Genomic DNA, 24,764 nt, shown 5'->3' on the forward strand with positions numbered 1-24,764 from the left:
ATGTACAGACAAACAATGACGGTTTTTGTTGTTGACGTAGGCAGGGTCAACTGTTCCATGGCCGTGTCCTAGATTTGATCGATGCAGTCTTTAATGGCAGCTGGATGCAGTTGGAAGAAATTGTTCTGCATAATCTCAACCTAAACTCACTATTTCGACCGGCATTATTGACGCTACTGTTCTGTCAATGGGTCTACAATCAAGTCTAAATATCGACACAGCTCAACGTCTCTTCCATTATTATTTATCCCGGGCCGGGTAGGACTAGACATTATCAGAATAAGAGGTGAGCGGGGGGAGTATTTTTTGAGTCAATCGAGCTGTCAAAATCTGAGCAAATTATTTCCTATAGACTGATGAGTATTGTTTTCAGGTAGAACTTCAAGAATTGTTCGTGTAATTCTTAATTTCATCTAGCTTATCAAACATATTATTTCTACTATGTCGGTTGATTGTTCTAGTATTACTTTGCACTCACATATAATGGAGTCTTGATTTTGAATGGAACAGAAGCTGCCAAAATGCATACTTGTGATCGATCAACGAGATGTATTTGCTGCTCCAAAAGTTAATCGTAATCGCCGCATTCTTTTGTATTGGATAACCGTCATTTGTCAGGTTAAAATTGAGGTGACGGAGATCTAAGCAAACGCGGTACTGATTGGTCTTTTTTCTCGACGACAAGAACTGTGCTTCCTCGATGACGTCCAGAGTGATCATCAATTTCACGGTTGACATCCTGCTGTTCTGTACTTCCGGTGACAGGAGATAATACTTATTATTGCTTCGATGCGATGCTCATGCATAGTCCGTAATTTCCATTTAATTCCACTACCTTAATTGCTTATCCTTGATACTCGTACTTCGTCTACAATGTGCAGACTTCATCAGTGTCTTGGACTAATACTCGACTGGAGAAACCATCGCAACTTACCGAATATATACTAAACCTTGGTACATTTTCATTTTGAGTTTACCTAGCTCCTAAGTGAAGATTATCTAAAATATCAGGAAGTTTCTATCGACACGCTAAACGCCTCGCTGTTGCAGATCAATCTCCAAACAATTTGGTAAGAGATCAGCCCATGTAACAATTTGGGTTTTAAGAAGGTTCTTAAGACCATTATTTAGACTTGTAGAATGCTATAAAACCACGATAAAACTTGCAATGCTACTTGGGTGTAGTCATCCTTGACGTTCTTCTGATACAAGTCATCAAATAAAATCATGTTATTTTCAAAGACAACCCAAACGTCCTGTTGTTGCAGATCAACCTCCCAAAATTTTGGTAAGAGTTCAATAGTCATCCCCATTGGCGTAGCTAGATAATTATTCTGGAGGGGGCCTAGGAGGAGCTGTTGAATTTTTTCCTGTTCCGCCCTTGTCTGGTCCATCACGCACACTGGATGACACTCGATGTCATCCAATGCAGCATACCAGGTCAATCACGACAGACAGTAGAGCAGATGATAGCACACCTTCATTCAAGTACCAACCCTCTGGGTGTCTTCGGTAGGATGCTATCCTGACTTTTTCAGCATTCTCATGTACATTAGGACACTGTTAAACAGAAGAACGCATTGGGGTATGAAGTAGTTCACCTCCTCGTGGTGTGCCCTGGAAACGTTAATTATCGAACCCAAGAGAGAGATATTGCGGCTAAACGAACTACAGCAGAGTAAGGACGCTCGAGCCCCATCCAGCTCGTCCCAGGAGGTCGGTAAGCCCTGCACAAACCCTCGTTGTGCAAAGGCAGGAGTGACACCGGGTTCTTAGAGTGTAGACGACTCTGACCAAGTCGCAGCACACGCAGCTGGTACGCAGTCACGATTGTCCTGTCCCGCCGTGGACAGCTGGCTTGCTATCACGTCTGCTCTAGAACTCAGGTGAACAATTAACGGCGAACGATAAGAGGAAGGCCCTGCACAGCTGCTCACGGTGCAGTAGCGAGTGTCATGTCTGTGATACACCGCAACCGGCCCCCTCCCATGATGTAATGCTTTCGGGCGGTTCCGGGGAGGGCAAGGGCCAAGAGCACAGGTTAAGGTTAAGTGGGTCGGGAGCGCTACTTCTTATTTATCTTCTCAGGTGTCTGGGAGCAGATTCCCCCTGTATAAAAAAAAACAGAAGAACGGTGTTCCACCGTCCAACGCTCCCACCAGGTGTACCGGGCCCGGGAGATCTCAGCATTCAACTTTCGCCATTCACTGTAACATTAATGGGTACCACAACAATCTCGGCGATCTGGAACTCTTGGTAAGGAACCACTCTCCCTTCGGACTCGCCTTACAAGAGGTGCACCGAGCTGACCCATCGCAAATTAATCGGAGTCTAGGCGGGAAATACCGTTGTATCTACAAAAGTAGTCAATCCAACGTCTACCACTCGGTGGCTATCGGAATTGCGGAAGGCATTCCATTCTCCCCGATCCAAATCAACGTTGACATCCCCATCGTTGGCATCAAGATTGATTATCCTTTTTCCGGTATCTGTGGTACTTGGCACTGATGAAGTCTGCAAGTAGTAGATGAAATACGCGTATCTGTCAAAAGATAAGCAATTAAAACGGAATTTAAAGGAAATAAACCAACACACTCAAAGCTCTTCATAAAGGGATTCCGTTAAGAGGTTCGACAAATTTTAAAGATTGATCTGTGGTAAGTTTTTACTTACCACACAGTTAACTCCCAGATCTTTGCTCCAACCAGCAGCGGTCCACTTCTCGTACTCGGCGACTCCAACGGCCACCATCCTCTCTGGGGGAGTCCTAAAGCCAACTCCCGTGGCTCTATATTCGCAAAACTTCTGGAAAATCTAGATCATGTTATTCTCAACGATAGGTCGAACACGCAATAGATGGGTCCTCGGCCAGCTTCTCTATCGTTAGTAAGTTTCTGTGGAAAACCTTTGAAGACCCTGCGGGGAGTGATCATTTCTCAATCTCTATTTCTCTGGCAGACAATCTCCCTGAAGTTTCGCAACGTCCTACATGGCTTTACGTTCAGGCCAACTGGAAGTTGTACAATCAAGTCATCACCCAGCTCTCCAACGACAATCCACCGGCAAACATGGAGGATCTAGAGCAGTCCATCCTCCAGGTGGCCAAAGTGGCCATACCGAAATATAGCCCAAATTGTTCGGAAATCTCTTCATTGATGGTCTTCCAATACCAAACAGCTGTTAAAGCCAGGAGAAAAGCTCTCCGGGCGCTAAACAACTTCCCAAAAACCACCCGGATTGTGCCACGAAATTCTATCGCGAATTGAATGCCACCAGATCATGCCAAATCTAGCAGCTTGGAAGACTCCAACCAAACGGCATCAAAGGTATGGAGCCGAACGAACGCCTTGAACGGGAAAAGGAAGGCTCAAGGTTTAGCTATTCGTCTGCCTGACAGCGTTACACGCTATCCTTCAACCATTACCGATGCTCTTGCTGATCACTTCACTTCCCTTTCTGCCATCGATCGATACGACAAGGACTGTATCCGCAACTATTCTTTCCCTCGATAATTTCACCATCTTGGAGGACAATCCTCCTTTGGCTATCAATGCCCCTTTCAGATTCGACGAACTCAACGTGCCCTTGAGTCTATGCAAGGGGAAGTCGTCCGGGCCATATGGGTTATTCTATGTTTAAATTTCTTCTACCTAGCATCTGGACAGTAAGCACCCTGCACACGGTTTAGACACATAACCTGGTAGTCCCTATTACCAAGCAGCCTCGACTCCAAATAACTTTCACCCCAGCTCGCTGACTTTTTGCGCTAGCAAAATATTGGAGCGGGTGGTCAACCGCCGTCTGATTCTCCATCTTGAGGACAACGATCTCCTAGACCACCGGCAACACGCCACAACTCATCAACCTGGACGGAGCAGACAGCTGCTCCCCAAGGGTCCGTCTTAGCAATCACTATCTTTCTGATTGCCATGAATGGTATCTTCGAGGCCCTAGGCAAGGATGTTAACGTATTAGTATATGCGGACGATATTGTGCTGCTGGCAATCGGCCGCACCCTGAAGCAACTGCATAGGTAAACTCAAGCCGCAGTTTTAGCTGCCACTAGAAAGGAACCCATGCAAAAAGACCATCCACATCCTCGGAGTTTCTTTGGATCGATGTATAAGGGTTGGTGATCATTTTAATGATATCAAGACCAAATGCAGCACAGCTTGAACATCCTCAGAACAGTCTCCAAGCCACACAATTTGCAGCAGCAGAGACAATCTCCTCCGGATAGCTAAAGCCACTGTGAATAGTTTAATATTTACGGTACCGAGCTATTCTGCATGACCAGCGACTCGATCAACACCAGACTTCTACCATCCACCTCCGCCGAATCAACCTGCGTTGAACTCGGCACCCTATCCTTCCAATATCAAGTTGCGGAAACGCTGTGCTGCAGGGCTATCAGCTACCTGGAGAAGATTTCCGGAAATTCTGAGGTCTTTATAGGAAATAGAGTCCTTAAGTCCCTTGCCCATCTGGAGCTCCCCACGGTGTCAAAGGTCCACTGAAAAGGTGCTACGGGATGGGTGGATGCGCCAACCTTCAACATCGACTGCTCGCTGATCACACTTGCTGTTCCTTTTCCCGGCTTCCTGACTAATGCTCAGTTTTCTCAGCGTAAATCGACGCAATATTCTACGCTGCCACCACACCCTCCGATAAACCACTGTGCATCTGATCTGATCTATCTTATTCTGCAAGCGCCCTTGCCGCTTTGAAATCTCCGATATCTAAACATCCGTGGATAGAAGGCATTCAAACGTGGTCTCCCCAGAATACTGTCTTTGTCTGGATCCTGGGTCACTGCGGCATCCAAGGCAATAACGAAGCTGACCATCTTGCAGCCACTGGTCGTTGTGGTCAGTTGGCCACAAAGAATGTTCACGGTCCAGATGCCAAAAATTTCGCCAAATCTGTCCTCCGTACTGCCTCCTGTTCAAATAGAAGAGAACCAATCATCCGAAAAGTTAAAAGTGTGATCAATAAATGGGTCGACAAACCTAACTGGCGTGACCAATGCATCTTGTTTTGCCTCCGATGCGGACATACACGCTCAAACCACAATATGGGAGTAGTATCGTCTTTGAGGAAGATATGCGATCCCCGCAATACGACGATGACAGTTGAACACATCATTGTCAACTGCCTCTGTTTTCAAGGCATCTGGGACTTATGCGGAATCCCGACCAATATCCGAGACGCTCTGGCCAATGAACCGTCAACGGCATTAATATGCTTCATAAAGATCTGACTCTCTCTACTACCAAAACTTACCTTAACCAACTACGATGCTACGGAAAATCTTGTTCTATTCACTTGAACCGTGTACCCAAAAACATCATATTCTTACACCTGCAATTCGCACTGCCCACGACCCGGAGTACTGCAGCATGCTCTTACAATACAACCAACTACAGAATACCCGTTTAGCGAACCACTGCAACGAACCAAGCCTACGTCCTAGATACAACTCCATATTTAACTCTGTAAAACAAAAACTCTGCAATTAGAGGGGTACCCTTCTGGAACCCCAACTCTGAAACTAGGGTGGCTCCATACTGGAACCTCCGCCCTTCAAAACTCTGTAACTAGGGGACTTGCTTCAGGAGCTCCCACCCTCTTTTCCGAAAGAGACGAACCAGCCAGGTTCTGAAAGTCTCTATAATAAAGCTAAACTAATCTAGCTCCCTGTTTGTAACTAGATAATAAATAAATTTATTTTTACAATAGCATTATGATAGGGGAAATGGCTCTAATGTTGGCCCTATGAATCTAAGATTGGGTCCATCGCTAACAATCTGCTATCTATCAATTTTATCTAGATGAACGCGTCATTGGGACGGTACTAATGGATATTTTGGGTGCTATTGAAAATTTAGTCGATTGCTGAATTTTTGTATGGGCCCAAATTAGGGGCATTTAGGCTAATTCTTGACAATGGGCCTTATTACAGGTGTCACTACCAGGGCTCTACATTTTCGAAGCTCTAAAATGAACTCGAGTTTTGTTTCTCTCATACAAACGTGTTCAACGCTTCATTTCTATAACGCCTAGTTAGACTATCAGCAAGAAATGATAATGAAAAAGAAGCACACTTAGAAGGAAACGCTGGCCGTGGATCTTCTCGTCGCTGCTTTGCTCATCGCCTTGTGGGACGCCCGTCTCTTCTCCGAAAAGCTGGGACCTCGTGTTGCCCACTGCGACTCTGAAAGAGCGATCGCTCAGGAAATATTTGATGAAGTGGACCATGGGTCCACACAGCCCCCAGTTGACAAGCTGCTCTAAGACGAGGGGCGTCCACGTCCTGTTGAAGGCCTTCGATATATCCAGCGAGACGATCTCGGTGTGGAGACCGCTATTGTTGGCACTCTTGAGGACCTCCCCTAATGTTGCAAAATAAGTTGACGTTCCGTACCCTTGACGGAAGGCGTGCAGGTTTTTGGCTTCAAGGAAATGCTTTAGCCTACTGTTGACCATTCGCTCCAGGACCTTGGCCATACAGCATGTCAAGGCTATTGGCCGGAACTTGCTAGCTTCACGGGATGTTTCATTGGCTTTTGGGATGGGAATGACTAAGCTCTCTTTCCACGACGCTGGATACGAGTTGGTGAGCCAGAGCTTGTTGAAAAGCTCCAGCATCTGTAGCTGGCCTGGAGTTGGTAACGTTTTGAGTAGAGGGTACTCGATTTCGTCGGGACCCGCCGACTTTCCGTTGCTGCACCGGAGGGCATGCTGCAATTCCTGCCAGGAGAATGCCTGGTTGATGTCCGAGTTTCCAGCGTCAGAAGAAACAGAAAAAACCTGCAATGGATGACGTCGAAGGCTTAGCTTTCCGCTTGAATTCGCTACAATTGCAGGGTCAGAAACAGATTCACCGTTAATCTGTACGTGGAGCGGTGTCATGCGCCGTTTCCCACTGAGGGCGTTGACTTGCCTCCATAAGTCGGCCGAAGACTGTGACGAATTCATTCTTTCCAGAAAGTCCATCCAGCTGGTTCGTTTGGCGACACGGATTTCTTGCTGGCATTGATTGAGTGACTCATGGTAGTGACGCCCAGAACGCTGCTGGTTTTTGGGATGGTTGCTGTTGCTGCTTCGTATACCACTTCTGAAAAGTCTTCAATGCTGTTCGGATTACGCTGTAGTAACAAGGACTGTAAGGCTTCACCATAGCTATCCCAGTCCGCTTGTTCATAGCGCCATCGGGGCCTCCGTGTTGTCATCGGGAAGATGGCGGTCGAAAGTTGAACTTTGATGGGGTAGTGGTCACTACCATAGAGATCAGTGTTCGCGCTCCACTGAGTTTTTCCGGCAAAGCAGCGGCTGACAGCAGAGACGTCTATGGCAGAAGTATGCCGCCCGTTAAAGTACGTGGGCACACCGTCATTCAGAATCACCATGTCTTCTTTCTCGAAAATATCAACCAGGGTAACACCTCGAGGGTCGGAGCGGGGGCAGCCCCAGCTTGGGTGGTGCCCGTTCAGATCTCCAACCAGGATGCGCGGTTCCGGTAGTTTAGCTATGGCTTCGCTGAGTTGATCGTGCAGGTTTGGCAGCCGTGGAAAGCTCGGAGTCCATATCGACAACCTGGAAAGGTATCATCTTCAAAACCCCGATGGCCACGGAGTGCCGGAAGTTGTTTCCCCGTTTAGCTGTCCACGTATACTTACCGCCTAGAGAGCGGTTCATTTGGTCTGTTGTCGCTTTGTTAGTTTCCTGGAGTGCAATGACCCAGGGGGGATCGTCGTGGCAAAGGAGCTCTAGATCACCAATGTGGTTCAGGAACCCGTTAATGTTCCACTGCAGGATAAAGTTTACTGGCTTAGGCAAGGCAGGAGTGGGGTACGAGCGCGCTGTGATTGTGGAGCTAGTTTCATCGCGACGGTAACTGCCCCTCTGGTCGACGGGTAGATCTATATCGTAGGTGTCCGATCCATCGTGATAGTCGGAGCCAGCTGACAGATTGATGTTGTATGCTGAATGAGACAGGGCCCCACCAAGGGCAGGTGTAGAAGTTCCACCCACCCAAGGCAGGGATGACCCAACAGAGAGAGAAGAGGTATTACATGGTGGCGTACTGGGTTTGGCAGCTTCGGTCGTTGTTATAGCAGCGTGTTCGAGTCCCTCGAAGTCCTTCGCGGAATGGGTCGATGAGCCCTTGTCCGTCCCGATACTTGAAGCAGACTTGACTCCCTCGTCGTCCATAGGGGGATGAGCGTTTCCGCCCTTGTGCGTCCCTCTTCCAGACATCCCCCGGCAAAGGGGGGTTATCGTCAGTTCCGGTGTGGAAATGGCGTCCGCACCGACGGGGCCCCAACTACCGGGGGCTATCGCTGGGCCCTTCTTTTGTTTCTTCGTCCGCGGGCCGCAGAGGTGATCCGGCAGTTCCGGTGGGGTTAAGACGTCCGCACTGCCGGTGCCCTGCGTGCCCGAAGCACTCGTTGATTCGACTGGTTGACTCGGGCGCCGAGGGGTGTCCGAAGATTCCGGTTGGGATATAGCTTCCGGTTCAACGGTGCCCCGGCTACCCGACGCCAAACACAGACACAGTTGACGGTGGCTGGCAGCTGATGGAGGTGTTGAGGTGACCATTAGAGTTGTCAAGGTGAATAGCGAGGGTCGAGGGTCCGTTGAAAGTAGTCAGCGGATAACGTACTACTTCCACTTTTCTTTCATTTGCGTGGCTTTTTCCGGAAAGACTGGCGAGGTATGGGCGGGAGTCGATCTTTGGATTTTGGGAGCTTGGGCTATGCGAGGGGGGTGACCAGGAGGGTCTAGCTGGCTGATGGGTCGCTTCGATGATTGCGGTGTTGAGGGCTGTTCAATGGATGTAGCGGGAGTCGATGGCATGGGGGTATCTTGTTTGCGGCTGGTTTTTAGGTTTGGGCAGTTTTCTGGCGTGATGGTGGCATCGCGACTGGATCCCGGCGAGATCGAGCCATCACTTAAGACGGTGATGGAAGGCACGGGTCTTCTCCATTGAGAATGTACAAACATGTCCACAAAATCTAGATTCAACTTTCAAGATTCTATCAGATTCAATTAGCTGACAAACTTTTGATTACTTCTTGAACAACCTACAGTCTTGAAAGCATATTTAGATTTTTAAACAGTTGGAGATCCTCAACCTCCTCGATCAACCTGAAGCTTTGGAAAAATATCCAAATAAATATCTTCGTGTATAAGGAGATCTCTTGAATATTTTGAGCTGTCTAGGAAGGATGTCTGAAAGAATATCCTGTGACTTATGCATCTTTTCCTGAACATATACAAAACTCCCTGAAGTTTTACAAAATTTCTTCTACAAAGTTTTCTGAATTAGTTCCAAATTCCACATTTTCTCCATCTCTCTTAATTCTACGAAGTCTCTGAACATGATTGCACTTCTGGAAAGACACCTAAGACATCTACAAATATTCTTGTGCATCTAGAAAGTTCTTTGAAATTTAATGAATTCCCCAAAACCTCCAAGAAGTTTATGGAGCTTTTTTGAAGTAAGATCTTTGACAAACTGCAACGATTTTTTACTTAACTGAAACGAGGATCCTTGAAGTTCTTAGAAGCCTATTGAACATATTTGCACTTCTGGAAGACACCTAAGACTTCTACAAATATTCTTGAACATCTAGAAAATTCCTTGAAATTTAACGGAATTCCAAGAGATGGCTTTGTGAAACCATCAGCTGGTTGCTCCATGGTCGGAATGTACATCAACTGCGTGGCTCCTTGTTGTAGGCTATCGTGCACAAAGTGGTAGCGGATGCTAACCCATTGAGCCATTATTCGCGATGCTGATTGCAGATTGGTTGTCGCAATTGATAAATACTGGCCGCTGCTCGAATATCTGCGACCGCAAGTTGTTCCACCACATTGCTTCCTGAATTGTTCAAGACAGGGCCATATACTCTGCTTCACAGGATGAAAGAGCAACGGTGGGCTGCTTTTTTACGTTCCACGATATGGCTCCACCTTGTAACGTGAACACGTAACCCGTCGTTGACCTTCGGTTATCTGGATCTCCTCCCCAATCGGCATCGCTAAATCCGACTAGTTCCGATGATCCTCGCTTGGAATACTGCTACTTCTTCGTCGATGTTCCTTTCAAGTACCGAATTATCTTCTTGACGACCTACCAATGCTGACGTCCCGGATTGGCGCTAAACTGACTGGCTGCGTTCACCGCAAAAGCGATGTCCGGACGAGTCACCTTGGCTACGAAAGACAGACATCCAACAGCTTCTTTGAAAGGAACTTTCTTAATCTCCTCGACTTAGTTCTGGTTTCTCGGTCCCATGATTTGTCCAGTCTTAAACTGAGATCAGCTGGCGTTGCTACAGGATACGATTCGGTCATCCCTAAACCCTGAATGATTTCCTCGATGTACGCCTGTTGATCGAGCCAGAGCTTTTCTTCTGCTTGATTCCTCGTAATCCGGATGTCCAATCAACAATTGGCTTCACCGAGATCCTTCATCTTGAATCGTTCGCTCAAATATATATGTCTTCAGCTTTCGCTTCAGATTCTGATCGTTGGTGAAGATCAGAAAATCGTCTACGTAAATAGTGACGAACATCAGCTTGTCTCCACACATCATCCAGTACAGGCAACAATCTACTGAGGAACGAATTAGTCAAAACTTCTGAAGCACGCCATCCAGCTGCGCATTCCATACTCGGCTTGATTACTTCAAGCCGTAAAGAGTTTTCTTCAAGCGGCATACCTTTCCATTTCGATGGTCTATCCCCTGCGGCTGCAGCATGTAGATCTCCTCATCGTGCAGCTCTCCTTGCAAAAAGGCTGTAACTGCATCCATCTGATCGATGTCCAGATCGGTAATAACAAGCTCACGCTTTCATCCAAGACTTCGCATTTGTTCGCCGTGAATACTGTTTCCTCGCTTACAGATGGTGCTGACCGATAACAGGTTGGTTACTAGGTCCGTAATTTTCAACACATTAGCAACCTTCCACGCTTCCTTCTGCAGCTTCCACGGAAACCGTTCCCTTTACAACGGCTTTCATGTTGCTGTTGTTTGCTGTTCCAACGTCATGGTCCATGGCAACCGCGTTGACGAAAGGTTGATCCGAACTTGCCATGTGGCTGGTGGCACCGGAATCCAGAATCCAATTAATCGGTCCTTACATCTCCAATAGTGAAAATACAGCACTTGCTTGGCTTCAAAGACGACTTTCTGGCATTGGGACATTTGGCTGCAAAGCACCCCGGTTTCTCACAATTGAAGCACAGCTTCTCATCTTTGTACAGGGCTCGTTTTGCTGTGACGGGCACCTTCTGTGCTGCTGCTGACCGGACCGCGATCCAATTTAACGTCCTGTAAAATTTTGGCCTCCACTGCATCCGCTGTCAAGGCCGTACCGGACGCTTCGAGTACCATGATCATGGGCTCGTACTGCTCAGGAAGTTCCATCAACAGAATTGCCGCGAGCCAAGAATCGTCCACCTTGAATCCCACGGATGCGAGTTTGTGACTTGTGCTCATCAATTCGTCCACGTACGCCTCAACGCTAGCACAATTGATTAGCCGTACTGAATTTTCTGAGCAGCCCAATTTTCCTGGTTAATCCGCTGTCCTGGAATGTAGATTGCAGCTTCGTCCAAGCTTCCTTCGCAGTTTCCGCATCCTGAACCAGGCTGTAATTGTAGCTCTACAGACTTAGGCAGATCGTTGTGAGAGCCTGCAGCTTCACGTCCTCAAGAACATCTTCACCGCCTTCGTCAATGGCAGACCAGCTTCCTTCACGGATCAGAATCATCCGCATCGTAAATGCCCACGTCGTATAAATCTCTCTTCCTTTCAGCTTTTCAATGGCTGGCAGCGCAATGGAACTTCTGACTCGAACACTTCCTGATTCAGTCCTGCCTCTTCCGTTGCCATCTCCATTCCCTTGACCTTGCTCTCTGGATCCCGAACTTCCGCTTGTGGGTGGACATACTGCTGCTTCAATGAAAAAATCTTCTGAATCTTCCGGTTGGGGATTCAGGACCCATAACCAATTGTAGAGTATGATTGAAATACGTTGAGATTAGGGCGTAATTGCTTTTGTAAACAAACGTGTAAATCGCCGATTTCTCGTAAATTAAAGCTCAATCTAAAAAATTAACGGCACAAACAGGTAGATAAATGATTCCTCTATCACTTGGAATGGTTTATTTGCGAGATGGAGTTTCAATTTACGAGAAATCGGCGATAGACGTGTTTGTTTACGAAAGCAATTACGCTCAAATCTCAAAGTTCTCCGGATGTTCTCTTTACAACAGTAACATGGATTATCACAGATTACTGCGTTATTCAATAATCTCTGACAAACTGCAACGAAATTCCCTAAGCTGAAGCGAGGATTCTTGAAGTTTATTGAACATCATCGCACTTCTGAAAGGACACCTAAGACTTCTACAAATATTCTTGAACATCTAGAAAGTTCCTTGAAATTTAATGAAGTTCAAAAAATATCCAATGAGTTCATGGAGTTTTTTGAAGTAAGATCTCTGACAAACTGCAATGAAGTTCCCTAAACTGAAACGAGGATCCCTGAAGTTCTAAGAAGTTTAATGAACATATTTGCACTTCTAGAAAGACCCCTAAGCCATCTAAACATATTCTTGAACATCTAGAAAGTTCCTTGAAATTTAACGGAGTTCCCAAAACATCAAAGAAGTTCATGGAGCTTTTTTGAAGTAAGATCTCCGGCAAACTGCAACGAAGTTCCTTAAGCTGAAGCGAGGATCCCTGAAGTTCTTATGAGTTTATTGAACATCTTCGCACTTATGGAAAAGCACCTAAGATATCTATAAATATTCGTGAACATCTAGAAATTTATCTAAGCTTTTTAAACCTCCATGAATTTCATGGAGCTTTTTTGAAGTAAGATCTCTGACAAGCTGCAATGAAGTTCCCTAAACTGAAGCGAGAATCCCTGAAGTTCTTAGAAGTTTATTGAACCACTTCGAACTTCTGGAATGACACCGAAGACTTCTACAAAGATTCTTGAACATCTAGAAAGTTCCTTGAAATTTTTCTAAGTTCCCAAAACATCCAAGAAGTTCATGGAGCTTGTTAGAAGTAAGATCTCTGACAAACTGCAACAAAGTTCTCTTAACTGAAGCGAGGACCTCTGAAGTTCTTATAAGTTTATTGAACATGTTTCCACTTCTAGAAAGACACCTAAGACTTCTATAAATATTCGTGAACATCTAGAAAGTTCCGTGAACTTTAACGAACATTCCAAAACCTCCAAGAAGTTCATGGAGCTTGAAGTAAGATCTCTGGGAAACTGCAACGAAGTTCCCTAAACTGAAATGAGGATCCCTGAAGTTCTAAGAAGTTTATTGAACCTTTTTGCACTTTTGGAAAGATACCTAAGACATCTACACATATTCTACATCTAGAAAGTTCCTTGAAATCAATCTATGTTCTCAAAATCTCCAAGAAGTTCATGTAGCTTTTTTGAAGTAATCTCTGACAAGCACGAAGGTCCCTAAACTGAAGCGAGGATCCCTGAAGTTCTTAGAAGTTTATGAACATCTTTGCACTTTTGAATAGACACTTGAGAGTTTTTAAATATTCTTGAATATCTAGAAAGTTCCTTGAAATTTAACCGAGTTCCCAAAACATTAAAAAAGTTCATGGAGCTTTTTTGAAGTAAGATCTCTGGCAAACTGCAATGAAGTTCTCTAAACTGAAGCGAGGATCGCTGAAGTTCTTTTTTTTTAAGTAAGATTTCTGGCAAACTGCAACGTAGTTCCCTAAACTGAAGCGAGGATCCCTGAAGTTCTTATAAGTTTATTAAATTATTTTTAGATCTTCTACAAAAACTTCTCACAGATGAAACCTGGCGGAAGATTGAGGAGCGTAGAGAAGCAAAAGCCGCGATAGAGCGGGCGAGAACCAGAGGAGCCAAGAACGAAACCCGTCAACGGTACTCGGCTCTAGAGAAGGAAGTCAAGCGCTCTTGCAGACGAGACAAGCGAGCGTGGGTGAACTCCCTGGCCGACGAAGGGGAGAAAGCCGCAAACACTGGCGATATACGCCTCCTCTACGATATCTCACGACGCCTGAGTGGAGCAAGGATGAACCCGAGGATGCCAGTGAAGGACACGACTGGACAATTGCTTACCGACCCCACTGACCAGCTGAAACGCTGGTTTGAGCACTTCGAACAACTTCTTCAAGTTTCGACGGCCAACCAGCCATCAACATCTCGGCATGATCCGCCTAGGGTGAGGCGCATCACTCGCGTCAATTCCGAGGCCCCATCACTGCAGGAGATTGAAGCAGCTATCCGAAGCATGAAATCCAACAAGGCTCCAGGGGTCGATCGCATATCAGCAGAGATGCTCAAAGCTGACCCCATGCTATCCGCACAAATGTTGCATCAACTATTCTGTAATATCTGAGACACCGCGACTTTTCCGGCCGACTGGATGCAGGACATCTTAGTGAAGGTCCCAAAGAAGGGGGATCTGACTGTGTGCGACAATTGGCGAGGCATCATGTTACTGTGTATTGTTCTCAAAGTTCTGTGCAAAGTTATCCTGAATCGGATACAGGAGAAGATTGACGCGACTCTCCGACGGCAGCAGGCAGGATTCCGTGCCGGAAGATCTTGTGTGGACCATATTGTCACGCTCCGCATCATCCTGGAGCAGATCAATGAATTCCAAGAGTCCCTTTATTTGGTATTCATTGACTACGAAAAAGCTTTCGACCGTCTCAATCACGAGAATCTGTGGGGCGCCCTGAGACGCAAGGGAGTCCCGGATAAAATCGTCAACCTCATCGAAGCGCAGTATGAGGCTTTCACGTGCAGAGTTCTGCATAACAAAGCCTTGTCCGACCCTATCCGGGTAGTCGCTGGTGTGAGACAAGGATGTATACTATCACCGCTACTGTTTCTCATCGTAATCGACGAGATCATGGTAGGTGCAATTGACCGTGTACCGAATCGTGGGCTGCTTTGGCAGCCTATCACCATGGAGCATCTCAACGACTTCGATTTGGCTGATGATGTTGCTCTACTAGCACAACGGCGCTCTGATATGCAGAGTAAGCTCAAGGACCTAGCCAAACGCTCCTCTGCGGCGGGTCTCAACACGGGCAACCCTTCCAACTTTACGGTAGCGGGGCAAGCAGTGGAGAAGGTCGAAAGTTTCCAATATCTTGGCAGCCAAATAGCGTCGGACGGCGGGACCAAGAGCAACATAGGTGCACGAATCAAGAAGGCTAGGGCTGCCTTTGCGAGTTTACGAAACGTATGGAGATCCAACCAGATAAGTCAACGCACCAAAATCCGAATTTTCAACTCGAACGTGAAATCTGTGTTGTTATACGCCAGCGAGACGTGGTGTGTATCAGCGAAGAACACTCAAAAGCTGCAGGTCTTCATCAACCGATGCCTGCGGTATATAATTCATGCCTGGTGGCCTCACAACTGGATCTCGAATGCCGAGCTCCATCGTCGATGTCATCAGAAGCCGATAGCAACAGAAATTCGAGAGCGAAAGTGGTCGACCACACACTTCGACGGGGTGGAAACGAAATCTGCAAGCAAGCGCTGGATTGGAATCCAGCAGGACATCGCAGCAGAGGCAGACCCAGCGGCTCATGGCGGCGGAGCCTCAATAAGGAAATTAAGCAAGTCGATAGAAATCTGACCTGGGCCCAGGTCAAGGCAAAAGCGAGCAGCCGCCCAGGATGGAAGTCTTTCACGTTGGCCCTTTGCACCGCTGGTGGTGCACAGGACCCTTAAGTAAGTAAAGTACAAAAACTCCTTGAACTTTTTCAAAATTTTTTACACTTATATGAAGTTTTAGGCAGCTCCTCAAAATTCTACAAAGTTTTCTGCTTTTCTACGTTTCTCGTTGATTTTCTCGTGAAGTTCCACGAACGAAATTTCTTGAATTTGTTTGTAATTCCCACAACTATTTAAAGTGTCCTGAAATTATATAGAATTTCCCGATCAAAATTGAGCTTCCTTGAAAAAAAAATGTTTCCTTAACTTCTACGAAGCACTTCAAACTTAAATAAATTTTCCACTTGCACGCAGTTTTCAGAACTTTTCCAAATTCCTTGTTTCTACGAATTTTCTGAAGATCTATAAGTATCCTCAATTTATACGATGTTCCCTGAACTTCTCAGAAATGCTTAAAGTTTTTCGAAGATCCCAGAAGTTCCTGGGCCCTTGGCCAATTTGTTGAGCCTAAAGACGTTTCATTTTGCCGTCGATTAAACATCGATTTAATTTAATTTCTCAAAATTGTTCCTTCTAGTTCAGAACATAAGAAAAGTATTCAACAATCTTTGTTTGTGGCCTAATTTTATAAATCGCTGTTAAATAGTAACATCGAACTTAACAATCTTGACAAAATAGCGGTGAGTCAAAACAAAATCACGAAGAATTCTGGCAGGGACTGGATTATTCTGGAGAGGGCCTGGCCCCATTGGTACCCCTATTAGCTACGCAAATGAATCTTATCATCCCTTGAGACGTTCAAGTAGAGTAGTAAAACTCCCTTAAGGAGTGAATCTCTGACACTTTGCATTGTATAACTTCCTATTTACGAGGGGAATAGTAGTTATGATAGCCATCTGTGTTTTGAATTACCTGCATATCAGATTACCTTGATCCATGTCATGTAACTGCTGAATTGAAATGAAGTTGATGAATAAACGTATTCGTATCGAGTCCGTTCGGTTTAATTTTGCTTCGCGTCCACAGAGCATCATCGACTCAATTGGTCACTCTTGGTCATTTTAGTCCCGATGCATAGTCTACTTACACAAGTCACATTTCCATCTTGCGAGCCAAAGTCTACTGAAGCATCCCAGCTTGATTGGTGGCCAATCGATCTCTTGGGAAATGATCGGGCGAATAACCTCATTGCCATCGATGGTAATCATTATCATTGCGGTTCTGTTATCGGTCTGTAATTTTAAATATTGATGATACGATCCAACGCGGCGATCATGCCGGATTTAGCTAAACCGTAAATACGTTAGCTCGGGAAAGATGGGTTTACCTCAAACAGTACACGAGATGCACTTGACCGAGACTCTGTCAAGCAAAAATTTGTGCAAACCTCACATCACTCGTTCCGTCCGTGTGGTTTGTCGCGTGACATGGCTTTGATCCAAAAAAGATGCACTCCCTTAATCGCAAGAAAGGCTCACGACTATGTCTCCCACATTACCGCTTCACTTAGAAAATGGTCCTAGTTCACATTTGCAAATCGAACCAGCACGGGTTTCATAACGTGGTGATGCATTTTTGGCAACAACATGATGCCCTTACACCTTCGTGTTCATCATCACTTGTACGAATGGATATGCATTTTCGTTACTCTCTTTTCGATACCGCGGTCCTACTTGTCGTTCGAGACCGATGCATTCAGTAGTGCCATTTCCCATTTCGGAATTGCACGTTTCAAAATTATCCAATCGATTTGGTTCGTAGTGTGGTGTGGATTATTATCCCTAATGTGGACCGGATTCCTTACGGGTCACCAAGTTTGAATTAAACGACGGGCGTCCTTGCTTCGTGTCGTGATTGCTACCGGCGACATCATTGCGATTGTTTGTGTTAGTGGTGGATTCACGTGCCATTCGTCCGTCGTGTGTGGTTCTTCAAAGCTGTGCACAAGTGGAAGATACAAGTTGATGACGTCCGAGCATTGACGTTGGTGTTTTGTTGTGGTCGTACGTGTATGTCATTTAGTGACGGGGTACAACGGTTTGACGCAATCCTAGACGCCACTCCACAGTTCGGCGGAAGCCAACCTTGTTCAAGTCTTATCGACGAAAGCATCTTTGGTTGATTTGGTTAGATCTTGGCAGCACCTTTCATCACGTAAGTATGACAGTATTTGGCTTAATTTGCATTGTATAATTAGTATCCATTGATTTATTTCGAGCTTGATATAAATGTTAAACATCGAAACTACTTATTATTCCATTTTCACATTAGTCACGGCACACACAAATGTCACAGCATGTTATGCTAATCGGTGCGTGCTATCTTTATTTGAATATCAAACATGTACCCACCATGCAGATAACCCCAATATAGCAAGCCGCCCATAAAAATAAACCGAATCGAACCGATTCATCAGCAATTTCCAATCGAATCGAGCCATATAACCAATAATAAAAAAATCCAACACTAAAACGAACAACCAACCAGCTCTCTGGACAGCAACCTGACCGTCCATCGGTCCACGAGAATAAATGATAAATGCAATCAAAAGCATCGCGCTCGACGATCTTATCATCGGAATTAAAATTCATTCGTGACGATCCGATTTTCGAGCGCACAATTTATGGTCCGTCACATTCTCCTCATCCATGTCTCGCCCACGAACCCTCGGCCCGTGTACAATAATTCGATTTAATTAATTTTAATTGATTTATATTCACCTCCCCTTGATTCATGATTGACGCTTGCATTTCTCATGAAATACCGCACTGCTCTTCTGCGCTGCTCTGGTCTCATCGTGTGATATGAACGGAGCACACTATTATAAAGGTTCTGTGAACATTGAACATTGAACAGTGCTCTGTGCTGCTGATGTCATTCGTCAAATAGATGGAACGCGAAATGAATGGAAAAAAAAAATCTGGCACAGAGGCCAGCACTCTTAAATGACATTTCTGACGTCTGTGCGAGCGCGCATTTGTACGAGCCGAGGACTATATCTTTCCCTGTTACCTACGTGTACTGAAATATCCATCCATGGGTCGATCACCGCCGTCGTTCGAAACATCAATTTATGATAAATGAACACGTCGGTTATGGTGGCCGAAGCGTCGGGTCCCCAAACGTACCTACGGAATAATAAGAAACGTCAACCGAAATGACCGATGTTTGTTTATTGAGTGAGACTGTTCCTGTTCCCGGAGAGTAGCCTGGGAAATTCAGTTGGATAAGTTCATGGATAGACCGCAGACTTTTGACAAAATCAATCACGTTCCGTTTCCAGTCGCTGAGTGAAAGGTTTTAATAGTCAGCGGTTTGATTTATTGGATGATTCATTTATGTCACAGAAGAAATCTGAATTTCAATAGTTGGAATATTGTTACGAAACTTGTATGCAACATTCCTTATTTATAAATATCGCTTCAAATGATCCCCAAGTTTAGTGTTCACTAAGCGTGAGCTATATATCACAAACTACATGATTTTTCAAACGATGTAGAAGACTCGCAACTGTGAGGATGTAAGGAATTTTTTTTATCTATTTATTTATGTTATGGTCAACAGGTAAAATATTCACCCCAATGACAGTATACATATTCTAAACAAATTAACATAAAATACTCTTAAAATTGCACTTATTTCTAAAACGGGAAACATTGAAGTCAAATACATTGTAGCATCTGTTAAAGATGCGACACATCCTCCGCATGGGCTCATTCCATCCGTAGTTGGTTCGTGAGAGGCGGTTGTTCAGGAAAGCATGCGATCGTAGATTACGGCGGCGGGTATTGATGTCGATACTACTCAGCAGTGTAGAACAGTCAATGTTTCCCTGAAGAAGATCACCGACGAAGCTCGCCATTGATACGTTACGTCTCGCATCCAAAAGCTCCAAGTTAATAAGCATACAACGGCTTTGAACTTGAACTTCCGTTGAATACGCATGTTTTCATTTAGGTAGTATGGAGACCACACGACCGTCGAATACTCCAAAATAGGTCGCACCAACGCACAGTATAATGCTTTTAGGCAGTATACATCTTTGAATTTTTGTCGAAACGGAATATGAACCCGAGTTGTGAGGAAGCTTTGGATACTACGTATGTCACATGATCCTTGAATCTGAGCTTGGAGTCGATCAGTATTCCCAGATCCTTGATAGTCGATTCACGTTTCAAAGTAATGCCCGTCAGGGTGTAGTCATGGTGAAGAAGCGAACGCTTGCGGCCAAAGGAAATTACAGAGCATTTCGAGACATTCAGTGACATGCGATTAATACGACACCACTCAGCGGAGACTTCCAATTGTTGCTGCAAGAAAATTGTATCACTAGGTTCTTTTATAACGAAGTAGAGTTTCAAGTCGTCCGCATACGATAGTTTAAGGCATTTCAGGGTGGTATTGACGTCATTCATGTACAACAGAAACAGAAAGGGCCCAAGATGGCTACCTTGGGGAACGCCGGATGTCACGGGGAAGGATGAAGAAACAAAGTCTCCATCTTGACAGACATGTTTCGACCAGTCAGGTAGGAGTAGAGCCAAGTAATCAGGCCATCATGAACACCTATCCTGTCGTATTTGGCCAACGCAATGTCATTGTCAAATGCTGCGGAGAGGTCTGTGTAGATGGCATCTACTTGATGGCCACGTTCTAGTTCATGAATGATGAACGAAGTGAATGTAACTAAATTGGTCGTCGTGGAACGCTTAGGCATGAAGCCATGCTGATCCGTCGAGATACAGTGTGCAAAACTTTGAACCAATTTTTCGAGTATAATCAACTCAAAAAGTTTGGACGTATAACTTAACGAAGCTATTCCACGGTAGTTTGAAACAGTCCTTTTGCAGCCTTTCTTGTGGATTGGGAACACGAAAGACTCTTTCCAGCAAGCTGGGAAAACCTCAGACATCAAGGAGAGATTGAAAACGTTGGCTAGAGGTGTCGCGAGAGCAGTCCGACAGCGTTTGAGGACTAACGACGGTACGCCATCTGGACCGGAACCCGTTGAAGTTTTTAGCTGCCTCCCGGCTGAAATAACCATTTCGCTGGTGATTGAAAATGGATGGCTGGATAAGGTTGAGGGAGAGACGTTACTAGACGCAGCAATTACATCCTGAGTGCTGAGTCGTTCGTCGTTGAAAACACTGCTGAATTGTGTGCGAAACAAGTCGGCAATACCCACGATAGAGCCCACTTCCACTACGCCGTTCGTCATACTTGAGGGTAGTCCGCATTCCGTGTTCGCTTTCGTGGAATCGGTTCGGTATTTGCTGTGCTTACGAAGAGCAGCCCTTTTAATTTTTTTCAATCGCTTAAGCTCTGAATTCGACCAGGCAGGTTTAACGGGTTCGCGACTGATTCGCTTTGGTACGAATTGATCAATTGCGTACAAAAGAATGTTGGATGTCGTCGATGCCGCGAGGTTAGAATCACAGTCACGCAGTGCCTCTTCCCAGTCGACATTTGAGAGAAAATCATTCATTTCGCGGAAGTTGGCTTCGCCAAAGCTATAGAAGACGCTCTCTACAGTGTTGAGCTTTATGCTCACCAACATAGGAGGATGATGTCTACAGTTTTTAACAAGCGCGGAGGGGGCTGACATGATGGAACAATCAATGCACAGCAACAGACGATCGAGCATGCGGTTATTATGGTTTGGAATTCCATTAATCTGTCCGAGTCTTGCAGTGCAATAGGTGTCCAGCAAATTACATGATGCCTGACCAATCGACGAACGGGATGCACAAGGAAAGTGAAATCCACGAGCATTGCGCTTCCAGCAGACGTCGCGTAGGTTTAAGTCTCCCAGGATGATTAAGTTGTCATTGGCGCCCATGTGCGAAACAATCCAATCGAGTGACAGCAGGTGTTTTTCGATGAGAATACCATCGTTTACACGATCCGGAGGAATATACACCACGCAGATGTAGAGGGTAGAGTCACGAGAAGTAATTGACACATACAATTGCTCAACGGACGAATTTTCAGGAGGTGATAGTAACCGTGAGTTGTAGCAGGAACGAACGGCTAAAAGAACACCACCGCCAGTGTTTTTACTGCTGTTGGATTGCGACCGGTCTTGGCGGAAAACGGTGTATGCACGGTTGAACAACTGACATGATAATGTTTTGCCATTGAGTCAAGTTTCGGTAAAAGCGTAGATATCGTAGCAGGCGTCACTGCATGCAAGCCGGTACTCTGCCAGGGAGCTGTTGATTCCATCCAGGTTTTGATAATACAGCAAGACATCAGATGACACTTGCTTATCGTTTCTACGGACTGCCGCTTGGCGAGACGATTGCTGTGTCGTACAGATGGTGGGGGGTTCAGGAACTTCCATAAAGTCAACGGCGGTGCGTCTCATTATCCGGTGGCTTCCATTTGCGTGACGCCTAGCGATAGAAGAGATAGACCCCGTCACCAGGCCCACACACAGGACCGGGACGGCTGCTGGCTGGAATGGCTCGACTGTGGCGGGTGGATTGGGGCTTCCGTAATGCCAACGGCGGTGCATCCCAGTGGGCAATCAGAAGTTGATAATGGAAGCGTTGAAAAAGACGGAATGCTGGAAGTGATTGACGCATCAAGAATCGAAGTACTTAAATGAAAATTGTACTTGCCTAGATAAGCGGCTTGGAAGGACCCTTCACCAGTCCCAGACACAGGACCGGGACGGCTGTTGGTCACTGGCTGGAAAAGCTCGACTGTGCTCGATCAGGGCCTTCCGTGATACCAGAAGTGATGCGTCCCGGGGTTGAAGAGTAAGTGTAGTTATTGCTTCGTCGTAGTGTACCAGAATTTACTCCATCATGTCGGTTTCCTCCGGATCTGGTCCACTGGGGGAATCGATGTCCGATGAAGGAGTGGCTTTTGGCGTACGTTGAGGCTTCCAAAAATTTACTTTAGTGTTGTCCTTAAATTCGCGGAATAGGACACCCTTGAGCCAGGGTGACGTTGAGAAGGCTCTTGACTTGAGGTCCGGATTAAGTCCGATTTTGAAAGAAATGAACGTCATGGTATTTACATCATTTCCTTTTGCCACCAGACAGACGACCTCGACATCTTCTGTAGCTAGGCGTTTCATTGCGAGATCTCGTACTTGACCGGTGGTGACATCACGAGAGATTCGTGACAAGTACAGCCAGAACTTTGGTTCCGGTGGTGGCGCGGTAAATTGACCAAGCGATGGCGATGAGGATCCACCTGTTCCGCATATTAGATCCTTTTGGTTCTTGTCTGAAGTCTGATATTAATTTCTCAACGGTCTCCATGTGGCCACTGAGAGCACTTTCCTTCCCAGCTTCGTAAGCGTGTCGAACAAAGGTACGGAATTGGATGTCGTCCATAAGCTTGTTGCACGATTTGCACATCCAAAACAATTGCTCGTTATTCGACGTTTCCACCAAGGCCATCCACCAAATCTTCCGACCAAGGATAAAGGCTGACTAAAAGTAAATTGATACGCCCCTTGCGCGCCGCTAGCACGCTTCTAGTGTTGGGAATCGAAAATCTTTGACAGTGGTTTGTTTGCACTTCTCTAGAGAACAACTGGTGCAAGTTTGATCAAAGTAGTCGATCGCGTTCAGAAATAACGTCAACTGGATCTCGAATGAAGAAAAAATATTGTGCGCAAACACCTGGAAAATCCGGTGTGGTTCGGTTCCAAGCTGGATAAAGTGCTGAAGATGCCGAAAACAACAGTTTGTCGAGTGCTCAAAACCTACAAGGAAACCCTAAGTGTGGAAAGGAATCAGCGGACCTACGAAAAACTGGAACCAGGGATCGTCAGCTGCTCAGCAAGGTGTTGAGGTGCGTTAAAGCCAACTCCGGTCTTTCGATTCGAGATGTAGCCAGAAGGTACAACGCCAACTTTCAAACGGTGCAGAACATCTTTGCCAGGGAAGGATACAAGTCGTATTAAGCCAGTAAACATCCGAACCGACACATGAAGCAGAATTCCGTAGCCAAAAAGCGTGCAAGGCTCTTGTTTTCGCAGTGTTTTGACGAAACACAAGGGCTGCACTTTGATCGATGACGAAACATACGTCAAACTCGATTTTAAGCAGCTTCCCAGACAAAAGTTTTACATCGCGACTGGACGTGGGGATATGCCGGGAAGATTCAAGTTCGTGTTTGCCGACAAGTTCGCGAAGAAGGCCATGATTTGGCAAGCGTCACATCCTCGACGATGACATCCCAAGTTTACATCGAAGAATGTCTGAAAAAGTGTGTATCGCAGTTCATCTGCAAGCGTAGGGGCAAAGTCATCTTTTGGCTCGATTTGGCCGGCTGTCACTACTCCAAGGTGGTTCTGGAGTGGTATGCTGCCAACAAGATCAATTTTGTCCCAAAGCTAATGAATCTTCCGAATTGCCCGGAATTTCGACCAATCGAAAAATACTGAGCAATTTCAAGGCAGCGACTTCGACGAAGCGGCGGGGCAGTCAAGCACATCCAGCAAATGCGGGCTAAATGGAAGAAATACACTGATGGGCTCCATCAAGAGGGATGGTTCGAGATTTCGTTCGAACTGGAGAAATGTGACCATCGAATGCTGTAACTTTGAAGTTTTAATAAAAAATACTGTAAAGCAACCATTAATGGATTTTTTAAACTAATTGAATCACGAATTGCAGGTCTTTTTGTGCGTACCAATTTACTTTAAGCCAGTCCACCTGACCGAAGAGCTCAAGCAATCATTGGAGGAGGATTAAGCCTCGAAGCTACAAGAACGATTGGCCGGGTTTTGAGAAGAATCTGGACATATAGGACTCAGATCGATGTGCTAGGTGTGGAGTTGACGGCCAAGGATACGGAGGTGGAAATGCATGAGCTGGAGCTGAAAAGTGCCGAGGGGCAGCTAGATGAAGAGATTACGTAGCTGCAAACTTAAGAAATCTTGCAAATTACATCAAGCTCTTAAATAGGAAATCTCTACGTCAACTGACGAATGGGTTTATTTTATCCTCTCCTAATTCCATGAAACTTCACATAATTTTTCATCAGTGCTTAGTGGGGCGATTTTCAGGAAAACATAAAATA

The 24,764-nt window shown here is 45.7% G+C and overlaps 2 protein-coding genes across 3 annotated transcripts in view; both read left to right on the top strand.

Moving 5' to 3' along the window:
- Nucleotides 1–7,523, top strand: part of LOC135697061 (uncharacterized) — a 32,682-nt gene extending 25,159 nt beyond the window's left edge. The window contains exon 3 of the mRNA XM_065216644.1: nt 7,437–7,523. Coding sequence (XP_065072716.1) covers nt 7,437–7,523 — 87 coding nt within the window. The remainder of the gene's footprint in view (nt 1–7,436) is intronic.
- Nucleotides 7,524–17,398: 9,875 nt separating this feature from the next.
- LOC135697078 (mpv17-like protein) overlaps nt 17,399–24,764 on the top strand; it is a 398,788-nt gene continuing 391,422 nt past the window's right edge. For both annotated transcript variants that reach the window (XM_065216673.1, XM_065216674.1), the window contains exon 1: nt 17,399–17,873. The gene's annotated coding sequence lies outside the window, so the exon portion shown is untranslated. The remainder of the gene's footprint in view (nt 17,874–24,764) is intronic.

The sequence above is a fragment of the Ochlerotatus camptorhynchus genome, unplaced genomic scaffold (assembly GCF_037179485.1).
Source record: "Ochlerotatus camptorhynchus isolate MF236.1 unplaced genomic scaffold, CSIRO-AGI_Acam_v1.1 ptg000066l, whole genome shotgun sequence".
Lineage (NCBI taxonomy): Eukaryota > Metazoa > Arthropoda > Insecta > Diptera > Culicidae > Ochlerotatus > Ochlerotatus camptorhynchus.